The sequence below is a fragment of the Puma concolor genome, chromosome E4 (assembly GCF_028749965.1).
Source record: "Puma concolor isolate L17-30 chromosome E4, mPumCon1.1.hap2, whole genome shotgun sequence".
Taxonomy (NCBI): domain Eukaryota; kingdom Metazoa; phylum Chordata; class Mammalia; order Carnivora; family Felidae; genus Puma; species Puma concolor.
The window spans coordinates 2,454,825-2,475,129 of NC_141683.1; the positions used below are offsets into that span (position 1 = coordinate 2,454,825).

The 20,305-nt window shown below is 62.8% G+C and overlaps 1 protein-coding gene across 1 annotated transcript; it reads left to right on the forward strand.

Annotated features, from left to right (window-relative positions):
* Nucleotides 1-1,097: 1,097 nt before the first annotated feature.
* NTRK1 (neurotrophic receptor tyrosine kinase 1) lies at nucleotides 1,098-19,937 on the forward strand. Its single transcript, XM_086694640.1, has 17 exons — nucleotides 1,098-1,329; nucleotides 5,111-5,185; nucleotides 5,436-5,507; nucleotides 7,107-7,175; nucleotides 7,826-7,971; nucleotides 8,205-8,347; nucleotides 10,600-10,732; nucleotides 12,317-12,643; nucleotides 13,056-13,073; nucleotides 13,223-13,278; nucleotides 13,559-13,661; nucleotides 14,165-14,311; nucleotides 14,605-14,735; nucleotides 14,863-15,035; nucleotides 17,750-17,990; nucleotides 18,265-18,423; nucleotides 19,553-19,937. Exons 1-17 carry the CDS (start codon nucleotides 1,121-1,123, stop codon nucleotides 19,736-19,738), a joined length of 2,388 nt encoding a protein of 795 aa, XP_086550766.1. The 5' UTR covers nucleotides 1,098-1,120; the 3' UTR covers nucleotides 19,739-19,937.
* Nucleotides 19,938-20,305: the final 368 nt, after the last annotated feature.

Here is a 20,305-nt window from a genome sequence, read left to right on the forward strand (position 1 = left end):
GGGCTGGGGCACGGTCTGCGCTGAGGGCCTGGCGACCCCTCTAGGTGGGTTTGGTTGGCGCGCTCCCTGCGGCCCTCGCCTGCCCTCCCGGCCGAACCCCTCCTCCCGGACCCTCTCCCTCGCCCTCTACTGCCTCCTCCCCGGCTTGAGACGGGCAGGTTCCGGCGGCCACCGGGGTGGGAGGGGCTGGGGATCCCGGGGCTTTCCGGGTGCGCGACCTCCTAGGACCGAAGGGTCCCCAGCTCCACCCGCGGGCGGCTCCCGGGTCCGAGGAGCTAAGAGAAGATCTATTAATTTCTCCGCGCAGAAATCGATGCTCTTGTCAGGGCGGCGATCGATGCCAGCCCAGCCCGGCGGGGCCCCACCCGGCCTGGGGCCCGGCGCTGGCCGGCCGGGGTCAGGGGCCGCCGCTGGGGCCTGGGGCGCAGCTCTGGGGGGCTGCAGACCGCGCCCCCAGCCCCGCGGAGCGCACTCTGCGCGCGCGCCTCTAGCGCCACCCTGTGGTCTCTCCTGAAAGCGGGCCTCCTGGCTCCTTGGGGCGCTCCGGCCGTTTGGGGGCGACTCCCTCCCTCTCCTGTTTTCTTTCCCCAGGTCCTGCGTTTGGTCTTTTTGGGGTCCCTTCCCCTTTCTTCCTAGGCCTTAGGGAGTGTTTCACCTTCTTTATCCCCAAGTGACATCGTACACTCCCTCAGGGGCGCGCATCGTGAGGAGATCTGAGGCCGGGGGACTGGCTGGGATGACCCCGACGGTAACCTTGCCCTCGCCCTGTCATCTCCCCTCCCCCTAAAGGCAGCTGCTTTAGGCTGGGAGAAATAACGGATCAACTTCCCAGCCCTCCCCCACCCCCCCACCCCAGCAGACACCTCTAAGGAGTTCTCTCTGGAGCCGGGGGTCTGGGGAAAAAAGGGGGCGCCGGGTCCCCCGAAAGGGGTGGGGGCAGCCTCGGGGCTGAGGAGCCGAGGGGCGGGGGTGGAGCCGGAGGGGGCAGGGCGGGGCGGGGCGGGGCGGGCCGCGGGCCCCGCCCTTTCCCGGCGGCTGGGTCTTTAACGCGGCAGGCGCACGTGTCGGGGGAGGCCCGGCGGCCGCGGCTGCGAGCGCACGGACGGCTGCCGGCGGCGCGATGCTGCGAGGCGGACGCGGGCCGCGGGGCGGGCACGGCCGGGCCGCGGGGCCGGGCAGCCTGCTGGCCTGGCTGATGCTGGCGTCCGCGGGCGCCGCACCCTGCGCGGACGTCTGCTGCCCCCACGGCCCCTCGGGGCTGCGCTGCACCCGGGCTGGGGCCCTGGAGAGCCTCCGCCGCCTGCCGGGCGCTGAGAACCTGACGGAGCTGTGAGTGTCCGGCCGGCGGGGCGGGGCGGGGCGGGGGGGGGTGGTGGGGAGCGGACGGGTGTAGCCGTAGCCCCGAGGGCGCGGACTCCCCTCGGGCCTGCCGGGCCCGGGAGGGGCGGGCGCGGCGGGAGGCTGCACCTGGCGGCGGCTCCCACCGCGGCGACCGTCTGGAGGGAGCACCGCGGTGCTCAGTGCAGCTGGGGCGAGGGGGCTGTCCGTGCACCGGGTCTGGGGGAGCCCAGCCGTGTGGAAGCGGCCTTCTGGAGATCAGACAGGAGCCCAAGCTCTGCCTCCTGGAGGTGGGGGTGGGGGGAGGGTGGCTAGCTGTGGGGAGTCCCTAGTTTCAAATCCTTACCGCCTTGTCCCCTTTCCAGGGGGAAACTAGCCCCCACCCCGTTCTGGGTCATGACCAGGCAACGCTGGGGGTTGAGCGGGTGGAGGTGGTGAGGCGCGTAGCTTGGTGAGGTGGTCCAGCTGTCTTCTCCCCCTTTCCACCTTGCCGTGGCCTCACCACCCCTTGATTCCGAGGTGGAAAAGGAGACCCCTGGCCTCTCTGTCCCTGTCCTGACTCCCTTTCCACCCTCCTCCCCCTACCTGGGTCAGAAAGCCAGAGTTCTTGTTGAGACACTCTCCTCCTTGCAGGGCCCCAGACTGGCAGAAAGCTCCAGCATTCTGCAGTACTCTGATGTCCTGCAGCACTTGGTTACAAAATACTGGGGTACTCCCTGGCAGCTGGTGAACCTATGGGGGTACTCTGTAGAAATACCTAGAGGTCCCCAAGCATCACATGGTGATGGCTGGGAAAGACCTGAATATCCCACGGGACTGGTGGGGCCGGCAAGACTTCTAGAAGAGGGGAGGAACTGCTAGAAAAACCCTTCTCCTGGGGCCTGGGGCTTAGAGGGCAGGTGAGGAACCCTGGCCTCAGGCAGCGACGGGTTGGAAGGCGTCCGAGGAGGGAACCGTCACTGTCTGGAAGTTACTTGAGCAGCCTGTGATAATTGGCAGTGAGTTACTCCGGTATCTTGTGGTAATTAACGGGAAGGTCCTCAGTCTCTCTCTTTAATGGCCCTAGGGAGACCAGGAGGAGACGAGATGATGGCCTTGTCTTGGTCTGGGCCTAGGTCTCTGCGTGATGGGAGGGGCGTGGGATCCAGGCCGCCACCGCTGGTCCAGTCCACTCAGTGCCCTGTGCCTTCACATCGGGGTCCAGGCTGCTGAATGTCCCCTCTCGCCCCAGTTCCCTGCCAGGCCCCAAGTGGGTCCAGCCCTGGGGGTGGGGCGGGGGTAGGGGACGGGCTGGGCCGGGGACTAGGAGGTGCAGGGTGGGGAGAGGGGATGTCCCTCAGGGTGGGGCAGCGGCCTGACCCCCTGCCTCTGCCTGCGTGCCCCCTCCTCCTCCCCTCCCTCGCCCGCAGAGCTAACAAGGAGATAATGGACTCCAAAAGACAGATTGATTATGAATCCAAACGAATGAGGCAGCTTTGAGTGTGCCGCCTGACAGCTCGCACACAGCCACCACCCTCCCTGGGTCCCCACAGCTCTCTGTAAACCCTGTGAGCAGGGACCTACTCTTCTACCGTCACTGGAGACTGTCCCCTAGGCCTCAGGGGCCGGAGGGCCTGATACCTGGCTGTCCTGCTGGGGCCCCGGCTGGGGAGGGGGTCCGTTATGCTGGCTGGGCCCGGTTCCTATAAGCGAGGGAAAGTGAGAGGGTAGAGGAGGGGAGTTCTGAGAACAGGCAGTGAGTCAGGGGCCCCTGGCATGTGGGAGGGGCGGGGTGGGGGGGCACACTGACATGCCACTCCAGGGCAGCTGAGTTCTCAGGAACTCCCTGGCATGCCGAGTCCAGAAGGATCCAGAAGCTGGGCAGGGCCCAGGGCGTCAGCAACCCCCAACCCCACATGCAGGGCCTTCTGTCCCGGCTCCCTATCTCGCTTTCTCTGGCGCTCTGTCCTTATCTATCTGTCTGTCTGCCTGTCCTTATCTGTCTTTCTCCTTGCCTGTGTCTCTCTCTGCCAGTCTCTTCCTGTTTGTTTTCTCCTTTTCGGTGTCTCTGTTCCCCTCTTTGTTTTTCTGCCCCCCTCCTTAGGCCTTCCCACCACTATCTCGCCAGGTAAGCCAGCCAGTCTGTGCCTCTTCCCCTGTCACCCGTCTCCATCCTCCTGTTGCCCCTCTCCCCCTTTTTGGGTCCCTGCTGGGGCAGGCAGGAGCTCAGGGGGTCCCTGGCCAACAGCCTTGTGCCTCTCGCTTGCTCTGCTGAAAGGTGTGTGTGTGTGTGTGGGGTTAGGAATTGCTGCTTGAGTAGGGAGGGGCTGTGGCTTTGAGGAGGAGAGGGTGGGGCGTGTGTGTGTGTGTGTGTGTGTGTGTGTGTGTGAGCGTGCGTGTGCTGCAATGTGGGTCAGCGCAGATGGTGAATGTGTGTTTGGGAACACATATGTGCATGACCACAGGGCTTCCTCTGTGCTGGGGGGGCAGTGGCTGTGGTGAGCCTAGGCCCTTGGTGGAAGCAAGAGGCAAGTGTTTCTGCAGGGACCCCCCACTTCTGACACGTGCACGACCCCCCATTTCTGACATGTGCAGGATCCCCATTTCTGACACGTGCGGGACCCCACATATCTGAGCAATTGTGGGACCCCCATTTTTAAGCATGTGCGAGACCCCCCATTTCTGACACATACGGGACCCCCCATTTTTGAGCATGTGTGGGACACCCCATTTCTGAGCATGTGCGAGACCCCCCATTTCTGACATGTGCAGGATCCCCACTTCTGACACGTGCACAACCCCCCATTTCTGAACGTGCGGGACCCCCCCATATCTGAGCATTTGTGGGACCCCCCATTTTTGAGCATGTGTGGGACCCCCCATTTCTGAGCATGTGCAGGACCCCCATTTCTGACACATACGGGACCCCCCATTTTTGAGCCTTGCGGGACCCCCCATTTCTGAGCATGTGTGGGACCCCCCCACTTCTGACACATACGGGACCCTCATTTTTGAGCATGTGTGGGACCCCCCATTTCTTTTTTTTTTTTTTTTTTTTTAAATTTTTTTTTTCAACGTTTATTTATTTTTGGGACAGAGAGAGACAGAGCATGAACAGGGGAGGGGCAGAGAGAGAGGGAGACACAGAATCGGAAACAGGCTCCAGGCTCTGAGCCATCAGCCCAGAGCCCGACGCGGGGCTCGAACTCACGGACCGCGAGATCGTGACCTGGCTGAAGTCGGACGCCCAACCGACTGCGCCACCCAGGCGCCCCGGGACCCCCCATTTCTAAGCATGTGCGGGACCCCCCGTTTCTGACATGTGTGGGACAGGCCCTGTGCATAAAAGCAGAACACCAAGCTGAGACTGGGCTTCTGCGTGTTTAGGAATGTGAGTACATCTGTGCACGTGAGAGATATGTGCACACACATGTCCACTTGTGAGGGCGTAGGCGTGCTGGCGTCACAGGCGCGTGTGTGATATGCGTTGAGGAGGCGTGTCTCTGTGGGTGTGTGTATGCCTGCGTGTGTGCGCATGGCTGTGTGTGCACGCATGAGAGGGGAGAGAATGCACGCACGTGTGTGTGAGTGTGAGGAGTCTCTGCGTATACGTGTACGCATGTACCTGTGCGCGTATGTGCGTGCAGCAGGTCTGCGTGTGACCGAGTGCATATGTGTGCAAGTGTTCATAAGAGTGTGTGTGCACCTGCACGTGTGACTGTGGGGGAGGCGGTGGCTGCATACGGGACTTGGAGAGCTGAACCCCTGTGACTCCCGCCCCCTCTCCCCACAGCTACATCGAGAACCAAGAGCGGCTGCGGCATCTGGAGCCCAGTGACCTGAGGGGCCTGGGGGAGCTGAGACGCCTGTGAGGGGCTGCGGGTGTGGGCGCGGGTGCGGGCACCAGTAAGGCTGCGGGTAGGGGTGCGGGGGCGGGCACGGGGCTCAGCAAAGGCCGGGGATTCGGAGACTCCAGGAGGAGATCAGAAAGCCCGAGGGTCAGTGGGGCCAGGGTAGCCGGGGAGGCTGGGAGGGTTTGGGGGGTCCGGTGCTGGGCACTGGGGTCTGGAGTGGGTAGCTGAGGCCCGGGGGGCTGATCCTGCTGTCCCCGCCCCCAGCACCATCGTGAAGAGCGGGCTGCGTTTCGTGGCACCAGATGTCTTCCATTTTACTCCTCGGCTCAGTCGCCTGTGAGTGGCCCGGGCGGGCAGAGGGAGCGGGAGGGCCCCCAGACTTGGGCGGCTGCCGGGCTCGTGCCCCCCACCCCCCATTCTGAAGAAAGCCCCGAGCCGGTCGGGCCAGTGTCTCCCCCGTTCTCCCGGGGCTCGTCCTCACCTGCTCCGGGGAGGCGGGAGCCCCCAGCTCCCACCCCGTGGGCTCCAAGTTCCTCGCGGTCTCTCCCCCGCGCTGCCTGCCACAGGATGCGTCCGTCTCGTAGGTGCCTGCCCCGTTTTTCTTCCCGGAGTTCAGATCCACACCAGTGCGAGGGAGCAAGCGGGCGGCGGGAGCCCCTGGGGTAGCCTGGAAGCGGGGGGCGGGGGGGGGTTGTCTGGCTTTGGCTCAGGTCATGATCTCACGGTTCGTGAATCCGAGCCCCGAATCAGGCTCTCTGCTGTGGGCGCGGAGCCTGCTTTGGATCCTTGGTCTCCCTCTCCCTCTGCCCCTCCCCCACCCCTCTCTGTCACACACGCAAAAGTGATGTTCCATCCCGGACTACACACTGGGGGCTTCAGTTAAAGATGCGTGCCCAGTGACACCTCACAATACGTGATGTCAGTGAATCTTCACGGTCAACGCGGTGAGAGGTCGTCTCGTCCCCAATTTATTTCTTTTGAGAGAGAGAGAAAGCACGAGTGGGGGAAGGGCAGAGAGAGAGAGAGAGAGAGAGAGAGAGAGCGTGAGAACCCCAAGTAGGCTTCGCCAGCTCAGAGCCCGGAGGCGGGGCTCGAACTTACCCACCATGAGATCATCACCTGAGCTGAAGTTGGCAGCTTAACCCACTGAGCCCCCCAGGCGCCTCTAATGTTTATTTTGACGGGGGAGGGGGAAGGGGCAGAGAGAGAGAGGAGAGAGAGGATCCTAAGCAGGCCCCGTGCAGTCAGCGCAGAGCCGACACAGGGCTCCATCCCGTGAACTGTGGGATCATGACGTGAGCTGAAACCAAGAGTCGGCCGCTCAACAAACAGCTACCCGGGGGCCCCAGGGTAGGCCCTGTAGACGAGGCCCGGTGTAAGGCACCAGCCGGGGCGCCTAACCTGGCTCACGGTGTGGCCAGGAGCTGGCACCCCTCAGGGCTCACTTCTCCCTGTCTCCAGCTAGGGGCCACGGGGCCAGGGGCCCTGAGGAGGGGAAGGAAGGGGTGGGGGGAGCTGAGGAAGGAGTCTGAGATCCTGGTCCCCATCCCCCTCCTCCTGTGGCCCGTCCCGGGCTCGTGGGTAGGGGAGCACAGATGGAGCCCCTTCCCCCAGCTGGGGCCTCAGCACTTTGCCAGCTGGGGCCAGGGTGGGGAGAGGGGAGCGGCTGTTCCCTGGGACCCCCTCCCTGGGGTCTAGGGAGGGGGTTAAGTGGGGTTAACCCTTGCTGTCCCAGGGAGGAGAGGAGGACTCAAAGAGCCTAACCTGTCCCGACCCTGGTGCCCCTTGGATGTTTCTAGTTGTTGCCCCAGGAGGGGCGGCCGGACAGCAGCTTCCTGTGGCTCCCGGGGCTTCCCCCCCCGCCCCCCCCCCCCAACCAGGCCAGAGCAGGCCAGCTGGGGCTCAAGGCCACTGTCTCTATCTCACCTCCCACAGGAATCTCTCCTTTAACGCTTTGGAGTCTCTCTCCTGGAAAACCGTCCAGGGCCTGTCGCTGCAGGAGCTGTGAGTGTGGGGCTTCCAGGGGGCCGGATCGGTATGTGTGCGTGTGTGTGCGTGTGTGCGTGGGCACTCGTATCCCTGTGTGGAGGTGTGTCACTGGGTGTGTGTGGAGCTGCGGGGCACGCTCTTTGGGGACTACGTGTTCGGCAGCGAGCTGAGACTCAAGACAGGGACTCGGCATGTGACCGTGACCCCCATCAAAGAGGCCGCAGGCCCACTGGAGGCTGGGGGCCGCGCGTGCATCTGCCCACACTGCCGGCACCCTGTGCACGCGGGCCGGCTGGGAAGCAGAGGTCTGTGTGTGGTCGGCAGGCACCTGGGGCCTGTCGGTCACCCCAGCGCCCTTCCCTCTGTCACCCTGCTCAGAGGCCTCGCCCGGCCTGTCATCCCAGGGAGCCCGCTGGGGCAGGGCAATTGCGTGGAGCCCACAGCCGGCTCCTTGACTTTCCGGATTCGATTTCTTGTGACAATGTCTTGTTCCTGGGTCCCCAGGAGGAGGAGCCTCTCCTCTGTCCCCACTCCTTTCCCTGTGGATGTTCCCGCCCCTGCGCTCTGACTGCACTCCCTCTTACTGTGATACCTCCTTCTCTGTGGCTCCCCCGGCTGACACCTGCTCCGCCCTGACTCTCTCTCGGTGTCCCCCGTGCCCACAGAGTCCTGTCGGGGAACCCTCTGCGCTGTTCTTGTGCCCTGCATTGGCTGCTGCGCTGGGAGGAAGAGGGCCTGGGCGGAGTTCGTGCACAGAGGCTGCAGTGTCCCGGGCAGGGGCCCCTGGCCCTCTTGTCCAATGCCAGCTGTGGTAGGTGCTGGAGGCGGCGTAAGGGGCTGGGAAGGAGCCACATGCCCGGGGAGCGGGCACTGAGAGGGGACTGGGGAGCGGGCACTGGCAAAAGCTGGGGGGACTGGAGGTTGGGAGGCATTGCCAGTAAGGGCTCAGGGTCGCTGAGGAGGGTGGGGGAGGAGGCATGGTGCCAGGGAGGGCCCCGAGGCCACTCCCTGCTCTGACATCCCTTGGCCGTCCCGGGCTGCCAGGCGTGCCTGTGCTGAAGGTCCAGACGCCCAATGCCTCTGTGAACGTGGGGGACGATGTGTTGCTACAATGCCAGGTGGAGGGGCGGGGCCTGGAGCAAGCTGGCTGGATCCTCACGGAGCTGGAGGAGTCGGCCACGGTGACGGTGAGAAGCGCTGTATCCCACCCCCACCCCCCGTCCCTCGTCCTCCTCTTCCCCTCGTCCCAGGAGAGGCTTGGACAGGACACGGGGCCAAAGACAGGAAAAGAGAGACAGTGAGGAAGAAGCACGTAGAGCGTGAGGGATGGACGGATATGGCTTAACTCCACAGGGCTGAGGCTCATTCTGTGGGGCAGGTGCACACGTACCCTCAGGGTGGGCACTGGCCCAGCAGGGACCCCAGGCTCTGCTGGGGCCGCCAGGACTTAGGCCCCTCTCTGGCCGCAAAAGAGAAGGTCCCTGAACCCACAGACTATCCCTGCCGTCCACCTGCTTTCTGGAGAAGGAAACGAGGCGAGGGAGAGAGCACAGTATTTGTGGTCCTGGCACCCAGGTGAGTCCTCAGGATCCTTCCCGTCTTTTTCTGGAGATTCTGGAAGCAGCATCTTCTTGGGCGTGTGACGACCGTATTAGGGAAGAAGGCCCGGGTCTGGGTCCAGCTTTGTCACTAATGAGTTTTTGGACTGACTTTTGGAAAAATGCCTAAATCTGCCTGCACTTTGGTCTCCGTATCTGTCTACTGCGGAGGTGGACATGATGACCTTTGATGTCCCGCCTGCCTCTGGACACTCTGGCTGCTATCTCTGTCCTGCAGATGTGTCTTTGGGCATCTTCCCACGCCTTGCCCTTTGTCGTCAGGCTGATGATGGCAGTGTAGCCGCAGCAGACTCAGGCCTTGTTGACAAGATCAGCAGGGGTGGACGATAGGCTGCGCCCACCTGAAACTCTGGCCCCACAAGGAGACACGCAGGGTCCAGCCCCTTGGCGGAGCCAGACCAGTGTGTTCAGTGCGGAGACCCTCGCTTTGGGAGGGAACCATCCCCCAGAATTGCTGGAGGCCTCTGGAACAATACTGAAGGAGGAACCACCAGAGCAGGGGATCCAGGCACAGTGGGGGGACCAGTAGCCACTGTGTGGCTCCTTCCCTCCCAGAGAGCACAGCCCCCGAGAGTGAGCGGTGGAAGGGAACCAGGTGGAGGCAGGAGGTTGGCCGTGACCATCTGTGGAGAGACCTCTGGTCAACTGCTTTGGGAAATTCCAGGGTTTTGCTTTTTCTCTTTGGGAGACTTACATGTTTGCGACCGCTTCTGTTTTCTAGAAACTTCCTATAGAAAAGCCACACCCAACTGGGTTAAATAGAGGGCAGGGGGGTGCTGGTCACCCTCAGGACGCTGGGGGATCGCGGAGCAGCTCTGCGTTAGTGGGATGCCCTATGCCCAGAGTGATCTGGGGGAGATGGGACAGCAAAGAGAAGCTGGGGGCAGGGCAGGGCAGGGCAGGGCTTCCCCTGGAGGAGCCTGGAACTCAGAGCTTGCACAAGAGACTGGAGGGCTCTTCTGGAGTCTTCGAGCTAATACTCCAGTGGAAACCCGGGGAAGCCTCACCTCCTCCTACACTTATTCAAAGGATCCCACATTTAGGGAATTTCCAGATAAGTGAGGGTCATCCACTGTTTCGTGTATTTTCATCATTTTATGAAAATAGCTTTCTAGAACGTCAGAAGATCATTTTGTCTACCTCCCTAGCTTACAAAACAAGAAAACCACGGTTCAGCAAGATTAAGAATTGTCCTAAGGTCGTGGAACTGGCACGTAGCCGCAGTTTCTTAGGAAGAGAATCTGATGCTGATTCAATCTTTCGATGATGATTCAGAATCAAGTCGCTTTGCCTGTAACTTCACTCTCTGTGTTTATCTGCCAAAGTGGGTGGGGTCATGCTGCCGCTGTCCCTCCCACCTGCTGCCCTGCCATCCAAGCCGCCTCTGCGTTTCTGGCCTTCCTCGGGCTGAGACCATTAGAACCGTGTGTAAAACAAAAACGAGCAGGGTGGCGAGACCCCAGCTGGCTCGTCAGTGCGTTGTGTCTGTTTGGCACTTGGGATTCTTGACATCTATTTAGCTGCTCGGACGGTGGTTTTGGTTCAGTGTATCCCGTGCCTATTTTGAGGTTACTGGTCATGTTCTAGATGTTTCGGACCATTAAATACACGATCCAGGACATAGTCTGCGAATGAGCTCTAAAGGAGGGGGGCCGTTCTCTGCTATATTCTCTCCTGCACCTCTTTCCTCCCCCTACGCCTTCTTCCTTTTCCATCTGGAGCCCCAGGGGCTCCCCCAAAGACCTCAGCTCCGGCCCCCTGCCTCCATACCCAAGCCTGCTGACACTTTTCCTGATTTCCCCCTCTCTTCCCTGACCCAGCAATCTGGGGCTCTGCCATCCCTGGGGCTGACCCTGGCCAATGTCACCAGTGACCTCAACAGGAAGAATGTGACATGCTGGGCGGAGAATGATGTGGGCCGGGCTGAAGTCTCCGTGCAGGTCAACGTGTCCTGTGAGTCCCAATGACGGCCCCCCACCCCCATGTCCCCTCCTTCCCTGAAAAGAGGCTGTGGGGGTGGGGGGCTGGAGGATGGGCCGGGATACGTGTCTCCACAGCTGCTCCTGCCCAGCTGTTTCCAGATTCCCATGAAAACCTGATCCTGTGGGGGAAGTCCTGGGGGCTTGTCAAGGCCGGAGGGATGGTGATGGATTTCTTTTTGGCCCCCTGCCCAAGTCTTGCTACCTGAGGCCCTTGGTGCCCGCCGCCCGGCTGTTCTCACTGCTCCCTGCTGGATCGCTTCACCGCCTGACCCTTCGTAGCCTTCGTAGTACTCTTGTCGCACATCCTAGTGTTAAGACAAGAAATTCCCCTCCCGGCTTCTTCTGTAGGCTCGCTGCCTAATTCCCCTAGGTCTGCCAACAAATCACTTTAAACCCGGTGCGTTACATAGTTCTTTAGTTGTGATCTATGATCTAGATTTGTACATAAAACCTAGACACTTTATTTTCTTTTTATTTAAAATTGTTTCTAAGTTTTTATTTCTTTATTTTGTTAGCTCTTAACACTATTTTTTTCAATATATGAAATTTATTGTCAAATTGCTTTCCATCTAAGTTTTTATTTATTCTTGAGAGAGAGAGAGGGAGCAGGGGAGGGGCAGAGAGAGGGGGAGAGAGAGAATCCCAAGCAGGCTCCCCACTGTCAGCGCAGAGCCCGAGGCTGGCTCTCGCGCCCCCAAACCGTGAGATCGTGACCTGAGCCGGAACCAAGAGTCGGACGCTTAACCGACTGAGCCCCCCGGGCGCCCCAAACTCAGACACTTTAAACAGTGATTACTCTTCAGCTCTTCCGAAGACACTCCCTTCCTCTCGCCATCCTTTTTCTCCGCCCCATCTGGACTTTCGTGACCCTCTTTTCCTTGCTTTTAAAAACAATTTGACACCCGTCCCGCAGCCCCGTCAAGGTGGCTTCGTCTTACCTGTCCCTGTGCGTCGCACGCGTGGAATCACACCGCCAGTATTACTGTGCGTTCTTTTGCTCAGCGGCACGTTTTCGGGCTCGTCCGTGTCGGTGGGAGTGGCTTTGGCTGCTTCACTCCCTGCCGAGGGGGATCCCGCTGCCTGACGTGTATGTGTCTGCTTTTTTTAGGTCGGGTCTCTTTCAAACCCGTCTCTGTTTTCAGAAAGCTTTTTAACTAGATACGTTTTGCTTGTTTGATGTCTAGGCCCTCTCCCGGTCTTCTTAAGCTTGACTGCACTTAGTTTTTCCACATCTCTTGTCCGAGAGGCACGGCCTGCTTAGTTTCCGCAGCCGGGCACCCCGCTTCTCCGGGGCCGTCGCTTACTCACGGCCACCACTTAAGTGCTTTAAGCCTCTGCATTTTGTGCACCTGCTGCCTGGTTGGTTGAAGATTTACTGTCGCCCTTCTCCAAAATGTCCCTCCCGGGGAATTCGTTAGGGGCTGCTCGCCCGTTTCCCTGAGGCCCGCCACCTGATTTCTGGCTCTGCCTGCCCCCCCCTCCCCCCCTGACCTGGCGGGGCCACGCTGGGCTCCCCGGCGGCTGACCTCGCTGCACCCCTGTCTGTGGCCCGCAGTCCCGGCCAGTGTGCAGCTGCATGCCGCCGTAGAGCTGCACCACTGGTGCATCCCCTTCTCGGTGGACGGGCAGCCGGCGCCCTCCCTGCGCTGGCTCTTCAACGGCTCGGTGCTCAACGAGACGAGCTTCATCTTCACGGAGTTCCTGGAGCCGGCGGCCAACGAGACCGTGCGGCACGGCTGCCTGCGCCTCAACCAGCCCACCCACGTCAACAACGGCAACTACACGCTGCTGGCCGCCAACCCCTCTGGCCGGGCCGCCGCCTCCGTGCTGGCGGCCTTCATGGACAACCCGTTCGAGTTCAACCCCGAGGACCCCATCCCCGGTGCGAGGGCCAACCTGAGCCCCGCCCCCCCGGCTCCCCCTGGGTGCGGGTGTCGAGGGGGCGGGGGGAGGCCCCGCGCACGCCCTGCTGTGATCCCGACCCCAGAAGTTGGGGTGCCGGGGCCTGGGGTTGTGGTGACAGGCTCGGTGCTGGCCTCCTTGCCCCGCCCCCCTCCCAGCCCAGGAGCCCCGAACCCCCCGGGCTAGTCCACTCTCTTGGGCTGGCAGGAGAGAGGACCCTGCCCCAGGGCATCCGTGGCTCGGCTGGAAGGGGCCACGTGCCTGTTCTCAGCAAGGTCCAGCAGCTCACCTCCCCGTCCCACCCTGCCCCGGGAAGGGATGAGTCTGGGGGGGGGGTGACTCTCCACTCTCCGCCCGGCATCTGACGGCTTTCTCTCCTCCTCCTATGGCAGTCTCCTTCTCGCCGGTGGGTGAGTAGCTCAGGCCGGAGTTCCGTCTGGTCTGAAGGCGAGGCTGGGGCAGGGGGCACGGCTGACCTGACCCCCCAGGGGTCGGCGGGGGCGGGGGGCATTGCTGCAGGAGGCACTGAGTGTGCCCACTCTCCCCTGTGTCCCCACAGACTCGAACAGCACGTCCGGAGACCCAGTGGAGAAAAAGGACGAAACCCCTTTTGGGGTGAGTGTGGGGCGGGAAGCTTGCCGAGGACTTGGGGTCCGGAGTCTGGGCCAGTGGCTTGTCTGTGTGTCCTTTCTGGTCACAGCGTGGGGACCGCTACCGTGTGGCCTGAGCTCCCTCAGCCACCCTCACGGCCACGGCCTGGGGTGCCAGGGGAGTAGGGGGGCAGGTCTGGGGGCCTGACTCCGGGCCCCTGCGCAGGCCGGAGAAGCCATGTGCTTTGGGGGAGCTCTGAGGCCATAGGAGGAATTCTGGGCCTGCCCCGTCCCCCACCCCCCAGGTCTCAGTGGCGGTGGGCCTGGCCGTCTTTGCCTGCCTCCTCCTCTCTGCCTTCTTCCTTGTACTCAACAAATGTGGACGGAGGAACAAGTTTGGGATCAACCGTGAGTGGGGGTGCCATAGCGGGGCTGTCCGTCAGTCTGTCCTGCGGGCTCTGTCCTCTGTGTGGGGGGCCCGCGGGCAGGTGGAGTGCTCGGGGGTGTGTCGGGGTGTTTGGGCGCCTGGCTGCAGGGCTCGTGGGTGTGAGCGAGTGTGAGTGAGCGTGTCGGGGCCGGGGCTGGGGCAGTGTCAGAGGCAGCAGCTGCTAATTGGTGGCTGGACTGTAGTCAAACACTAAGTGGGTCTGGGAGGTCTGAGCTCTGTAGGGGGGTGGCGGGGGAGTTCTCTGGTGGCCCACGGGGCCTGGGGTTGGACAGGAGCCAGACGGAGAGAGGCCACGGTGCCCCCCCCCCCCCCCCGCCTTCCCCTGCCGGCTGACTTGCTCCTCCGCTCCTCCAGTCCTCCCCTGCAAGTGGGGAGGTGGGGTTGCCTGGTGTCCTGCACCTGCCAGGGGCCAGGGCGGGCACCTGGGCTGTGACCCCTCCACATGGCTATGTCTCTTCCCCAGGCACAGCTGTGCTGGCTCCAGAGGACGGACTGGCCATGTCCCTGCATTTCATGACATTAGGTGGCAGCTCCTTGTCCCCCACTGAGGGCAAAGGCTCTGGGCTCCAAGGCCACATCATTGAGAACCCACAATACTTCAGTGATGCCTGTGAGCGGCTATCCTGGGTCAAGGGTGGGGGGGTACCTGGGTGTGTGTGCACGTGTGTGTGTGTGTGTGTGTGTGTGTGTGTGTGGAAGCCCCGGTAGCATCTCCTTTGCCCACCCCAGGCCCGAACGGGCCTTCCCCCCCCCATCTGCCCCCACCCCCGTCCACACCCCGGCATGGGGCTTGGTGAGCACGTGGAGGCTCATGGCAGCCCCCAGCCACCCCCTTGGCTGGCACTTTGCCCCTGCTCCCAGAGGCTGGGGCTCCTGTGCGTGATCCCTCGAGCTTCTCTGCAGGTGTTCACCACATCAAGCGCAGGGACATCGTGCTCAAGTGGGAGCTGGGCGAGGGCGCCTTCGGGAAGGTCTTCCTGGCCGAATGCTACAACTTGCTGCCGGAGCAGGACAAGATGCTGGTGGCCGTCAAGGTGAGACCCCGTGGGTGACGCACCGCTGGCCGGGCCACCTCCCGGAGCACCAGCGTTCCCTGACGTGAGCTGGGGCTGGGGGGGGGGGGGGGGGCGGTGCTGCACTCAGTGCCGCCCCGCCGTCCAGGCGCTGAAGGAGGTGTCCGAGAGCGCCAGGCAGGACTTCCAGCGGGAGGCCCAGCTGCTCACCGTGCTCCAGCACCAGCACATCGTGCGCTTCTTCGGGGTCTGCACCGAGGGCCGCCCACTGCTCATGGTCTTTGAGTACATGCGCCACGGCGACCTCAACCGCTTCCTCCGGTACGAGTGCCCGCCCCCCGCCCCCCGCGCTGGCCCCTGGCCCTGAGCCCCTCATCCCTTCCCTACGCGCGCATCCCCGAGTCGAGAGGCGGCGCCAAGAAGTAGCGGGAAGGCGCGGCTACCGTCCCCGGGGAGCTCTAGGGCAGATGTGTGAACGCCGGAGGCAGCGTGCGCAGAGGACAGGGTGGCGGCAGTCGGGAAGGTGGCACTAGTAGGAGTCGGAGCTGTACCTCAGGGGAGGTGGCTTTGCAGAGTGGTATGCATTCGTGAGCGGCAGAGTGGCCCAAGCCGGAGTGGCCGGTGGGGGAGTGGCCCGTGGCGGAGTGGCCCGTGGGGGAATGGCCCATGGCGGAGTGGCCGGTGGGGGAGTGGCTGTGGCGGAGTGGCCGTGGCGGAGTGGCCCGTGGTGGAGTGGCCGTGGAGGAGTGGCCCGTGGCGGAGTGGCCCGTGGCAGAGTGGCCTGAGGCAGAGTGGCCGTGGAGGAGTGGCCCGTGGTGGAGTGGCCGTGGAGGAGTGGCCGGTGGGGGAGTGGCCCGTGGTGGAGTGGCCGTGGAGGAGTGGCCCGTGGCGGAGTGGCCCGTGGCAGAGTGGCCTGAGGCAGAGTGGCCCGTGGGGGAATGGCCCATGGCGGAGTGGCCGGTGGGGGAGTGGCCGTGGCGGAGTGGCCCGTGGTGGAGTGGCCGTGGAGGAGTGGCCTGAGGCGGAGTGGCCCGTGGCGCAGTGGCCTGTGGCGCGCAGAAGCCGGGCCCCCAGGAGGTGGGGTTTCGAGAGTTACAGCAACAAACGCTTGTCAGGCGCTTGCTGAGCTCCAGGCTCCATGATCTATGCTCACTTTCTAAGCGAGTCACTTTCACTAAGTGACTAAGTCACTTTCACTAGGGCTGCGTGTGTTTGTACACATCTGTGTAATAACATAAGTAGACTTTTACTCTTCATGCTCTCCGAGAGCATGTGGCAGTTGACACTTGGAGGAAGTGACTAGAAATTCCCTTCTTGTGGGCAGAACAACTCCGATGCGTTTACTGACGTGTGCCGACAATTTTAATAACTTCAGGAAAGGCGCCCATTTCACAGATGAGGCTTAAGTGACTTGCCCCAGGGCACGAAGGTGGTCAGTGGCCCAGGGGAGAGTATGACCCCAGGTAGAGCCGTGTCTCAAGCCCTGACTGTGATGGTCACATGTTCCCTCTGCTGAGTCCTTCTTGCATGAGATTCCCCCTTTCGCAGGACGGGACATTGTCAGGTGTGAGGGAGGAAGGGGGAGGGCCAGGGCTGGATCAGCTGTGACCTGGTAGCTTTCTTCTCTGACCTCAGTTTCCCTGCCACTAAGCGGGACAAGAGCGGGGGGGGGGGGGACTGTGTTTGTGGATAAGAAAGCATTTTGTGGCTGTCCAGTTAATGGTCGTGATTTGGTCTCCAGACGCCCCCTTGGGAGTGAGGTCTACAGAATTCAGTTGGGAGAGACCTCAGGGTCTAAGCTTAATTCCCTGCAGGAGGAGGACGCAGTGGAGGCTGGGGAGCAGGAGGGAGGGCCCGATGTTGAGTGTGGGGTGAATGGGCTGAGCGGAACTGGAGTCCACAGCAGGCCTTCCCCTTGCCCACCGCCCCGGTGTGGGCTCAGTGCTGAGTGCTGGTGATGCTGCTATCTGGGGCCCAGGCTGTGGGAGAAGCGGCTCTCATGGCTGCATGGAACATGGAGAACCAAAGGAGGGGACCATGAAAGCTTCTGATAAATCTGGAAGACATTCCCTAGGAGGGGCATCTGTTCCTTCTCACCTCAGGGCCTTTGCACTTACAGCTCCCTCTGCCTGGCACTTCGGGTCTCCCTCCCAGCCACTTCACCTCTGTCTCTGACCCTTTTGAATGGCTTAGTCACCTCTGTTCCTCAGGGTTCGAGTCTCACTTTAAATGTCTCTTCCTCCAGGAAGTCTTCCCTGACTTCTTCCATCTCCGGCCCGAGTGCCCATCAGGTGCCCCCCACACTGCACTGCGGTGACCCCTTTATCTGTACCCTACTCTCCACCTGAGCTCTGGTGCTTGGCACACTGGAGGTGTTTAACAGGCTTTGGAAGAAACGAAGAAATAAGTGGACCAGGAGAAAGTTGGCCAGTAGGAAGGGGCGGTGCTGACAAAGCCCTGGGCTCAGGCAGGGGTCACAAGGCATATCTGGGGGATGGGGCTGAGTGGTCTGGACTGGTCTGGCCTGGTGATGGGCGTGTGGGAGGTGGAGGGCGTCCTGGAAACCTCGGGAAGGAAGGAGGACCCCACAGGAGGCTGGATGTTGAGGGCGAAGGTGAGAGAGGCAGGAGGACCCCCAGGTTTCAGGCTCGGAGGCTGGGGAGGGAGGTTCCCTTCACGGAGGAAGGCGCAGACTTGGCGGAAGATGCTAAGCATCTACAGGACTGAGTGGGAGGTGCCCGTGAGCGAGAGATGCAGGGGCCAGCGGGCAGGTGGATGCTGGGCTCAGAGGGCAAGGGGGCTGCCTGGGGGTGGGGCACGAATGCAGGAAGTGTGGGCAGCGGTGAGGGCTCTGGAGGTGGGCACACCTGGCGGGCCCATCCCAGCCCCTCCAGACACCCGCCTCCCTGTTCTTCCCTTCCTCCATTCTCCTGAGTCCCCTCCCCGCTTCCACCCCAGCTCCCCAGACTCCCCAGCCTCCACCTCCTGGGGGCTCTCTCCCCCCCAGCCCGCCCCTCTCCCTCACTCTCTGGCAGGTCCCACGGGCCCGACGCCAAGTTGCTGGCTGGCAGGGAGGACGTGGCTCCGGGCCCCCTGGGCCTGTCCCAGCTGCTGGCCGTGGCTAGCCAGGTCGCTGCCGGGATGGTGTACCTGGCGGGTCTGCACTTCGTGCATCGGGACCTGGCCACGCGCAACTGTCTGGTGGGTCAGGGACTAGTGGTCAAGATCGGCGACTTCGGCATGAGCAGGGACATCTACAGCACCGACTATTACCGAGTAAGGGTCTTTGGTCCCGGCCGGGCCGCACCGGCACTGCAGACCCCCCCGGGGGACCCCTCGACCCCAGGAGGGTGGTGTGGGGGCCCAGGCTGCCGGCTCGGGACTTGAACCCCCCTCCTCGGCTCTCTGCTCTCCCGGACGGACGGAAAAGACACCGTGGGTTCTTCCCTCTTAGCGCGGGCCCAGAGCCGCTTCCACGGGCGGGAGCGGGATGCGCGGGAGCGGCGGGTCCCCCCCTCCCCTCCCGGCAGTGACACGGTGCCACCCGCAGGTGGGGGGCCGCACCATGCTCCCCATCCGCTGGATGCCCCCCGAGAGCATCCTCTACCGCAAGTTCACCACCGAGAGCGACGTGTGGAGCTTCGGCGTGGTGCTCTGGGAGATCTTCACCTACGGCAAACAGCCCTGGTACCAGCTCTCCAACACCGAGGTCAGCCCCGCCCGCCCCCCCCCCCAAGCCCTGCCCCTCCTGTCCCCTTCCGCCCCATCCAGCGCCCCCGCAGCTCTGGGCCTCCTCCCCCCAGCCCCTCCCCCCCAGCATTCTTCCCACTCACCGTCCTAGCCCAGGCCCAGCTGGCTCCTGGGGGAGCCCCAAAGCACTTTACAGACGGAGCCCAGACCCCCATCCCTGGCTGCACTTTACAGACCTCGCAGGCATTGTCAGGGTGGAAGGGAGAGGCCCGGGAGGAGGAGCACGGCACCGGAGGGCCTGAGGCCGCAGCAGGAAGGCCGGAGGTCAGACTGCAGGGAGGACAGGCCTGGCGCTCCGTCTGCCCGCGCGGCCGGACGCGGCCACCAAGGGGCCCCAGGTGTTCTGTCTCCCAGAGCAGGCCCCCCTCCCCCTCCTTGGCTCGCAGCTGTCAGTTTCCATTTCTCCTGCTAATGCAGTCTGCTCCCTGGAGGCCGGTGGGGTGGGGGAGAGGGTTATAGATTTTAATTTTCTCAAGCACTGAGAGAAGGAATGGAATTAGTGCTGCCCATAACCCAAGTCCTCTAATGGGGAGGGAGGGGAGAAGGGGGGGAGAGGCTCCAGGCCCCTTCGCCCACCTCCCTCCCACCATCTCTCTGTCCCTGGATCCCTTCGCTGCTCTGACAGTCCTTCCTGGAGTCTAACTTTGGTCTCTCCTGCTGCCGTTTCAAACTTTCGGAGGAGCTAGGTCCCCACAGAGTGGTGCCTACAGAAGAGAAAAGGCAGTGGGTCGCCCTGTGCCTTAAATTGCAAACCCTTTTCGAGGCCGTTACCTGCAATCCTGCTCTCTTTTCTTTTTGCCCCCTGGAGCTGAGAGGTGGGGGGCCCTTCCCCCCCCCCCCCATTCAGCCCTCAGCACTGGGCCGGTGGATTTGGCAAATGGCGGGGCCCCTCCCCTTCCTCACGTCACCTGGCAGGTCTTCTGAGGGTCTGATTCCAGCCCTTCTGGAAGCTCCTACCCCCAGAGTCTACCTAGCCTGAATCCTTCCCACTGCTCAGTGTCCCGGTGGTTCACCACATCCTTTTAGATTAGTAGCCCAGAGTGCCCTCTTCTCTCTCCCCCCCCCCCCCCCCCCCCCGGTGTCCCCAGGCGATCGAGTGCATCACGCAGGGGCGCGAGCTGGAGCGGCCCCGGGCCTGCCCACCGGAGGTCTACGCCATCATGCGGGGCTGCTGGCAGCGGGAGCCACAGCAACGCCACAGCATCAAGGAGGTGCACGCCCGGCTGCAGGCCCTGGCCCAGGCGCCTCCTGTCTACTTGGACGTCCTGGGCTAGGGGGCCACCCAGGGGCCGGGCAGCCGGAATCCCGGGCCTGCCATCAGTCACCCCTACAGTTCCCAGCAGCCCCCCGGGGTGATCTCAGCATCTAACTCACCCTCAGCATGCCGGAGGGGACAAGTGGGGTCTGGGAGCACAGGATGTCCCTGCTTCTCTGGGCAGGTTCCGTCATGGCAATTATATTTATTTCCCCTTGGCCGCGTGTCTCTCGCCAGTTCTTGGGATGACGTCACTCCGGGAGAGGGGTATCGAGACTCAGGCAGGGGATGAGCCTCCCCTCTCTAGTTGCCCTCCGCGGTGGCCCTAGTCCATGCGACTGTCACCTCCAGCTGTGGCAGCCTCCTAGTCTTGTGACCGTTGTGTTCACCTGGTGGAGAGGCAGCCTCAGGGCAGGCTTTCCAGAACTTCAGACCCGAATCGTCCGTCTCCGCGCTTCGTGTTCGCGAAGGCTGAGGCTGCAGCGCGAGGCGGAAGTTAGATGTCACGGCGGACCGGGCGGGAGTATCCGTGGGGTGGGTCCGCCTGGTACTGGTGTGGGCAGAACAGGGCGGGCACATGATAGGA

Coding starts and splice junctions, on each gene's coding strand:
- NTRK1 (XM_086694640.1), top strand. CDS start 1,121: ATGCTGCGAGGCGGACGCGGGCCGCGGGGCGGGCACGGCCGGGCCGCG. Junction 10,733..12,316: donor CGTGCAGGTCAACGTGTCCT/GTGAGTCCCAAT, acceptor TGTGGCCCGCAG/TCCCGGCCAGTGTGCAGCTG. Junction 17,991..18,264: donor ACAGCACCGACTATTACCGA/GTAAGGGTCTTT, acceptor TGCCACCCGCAG/GTGGGGGGCCGCACCATGCT.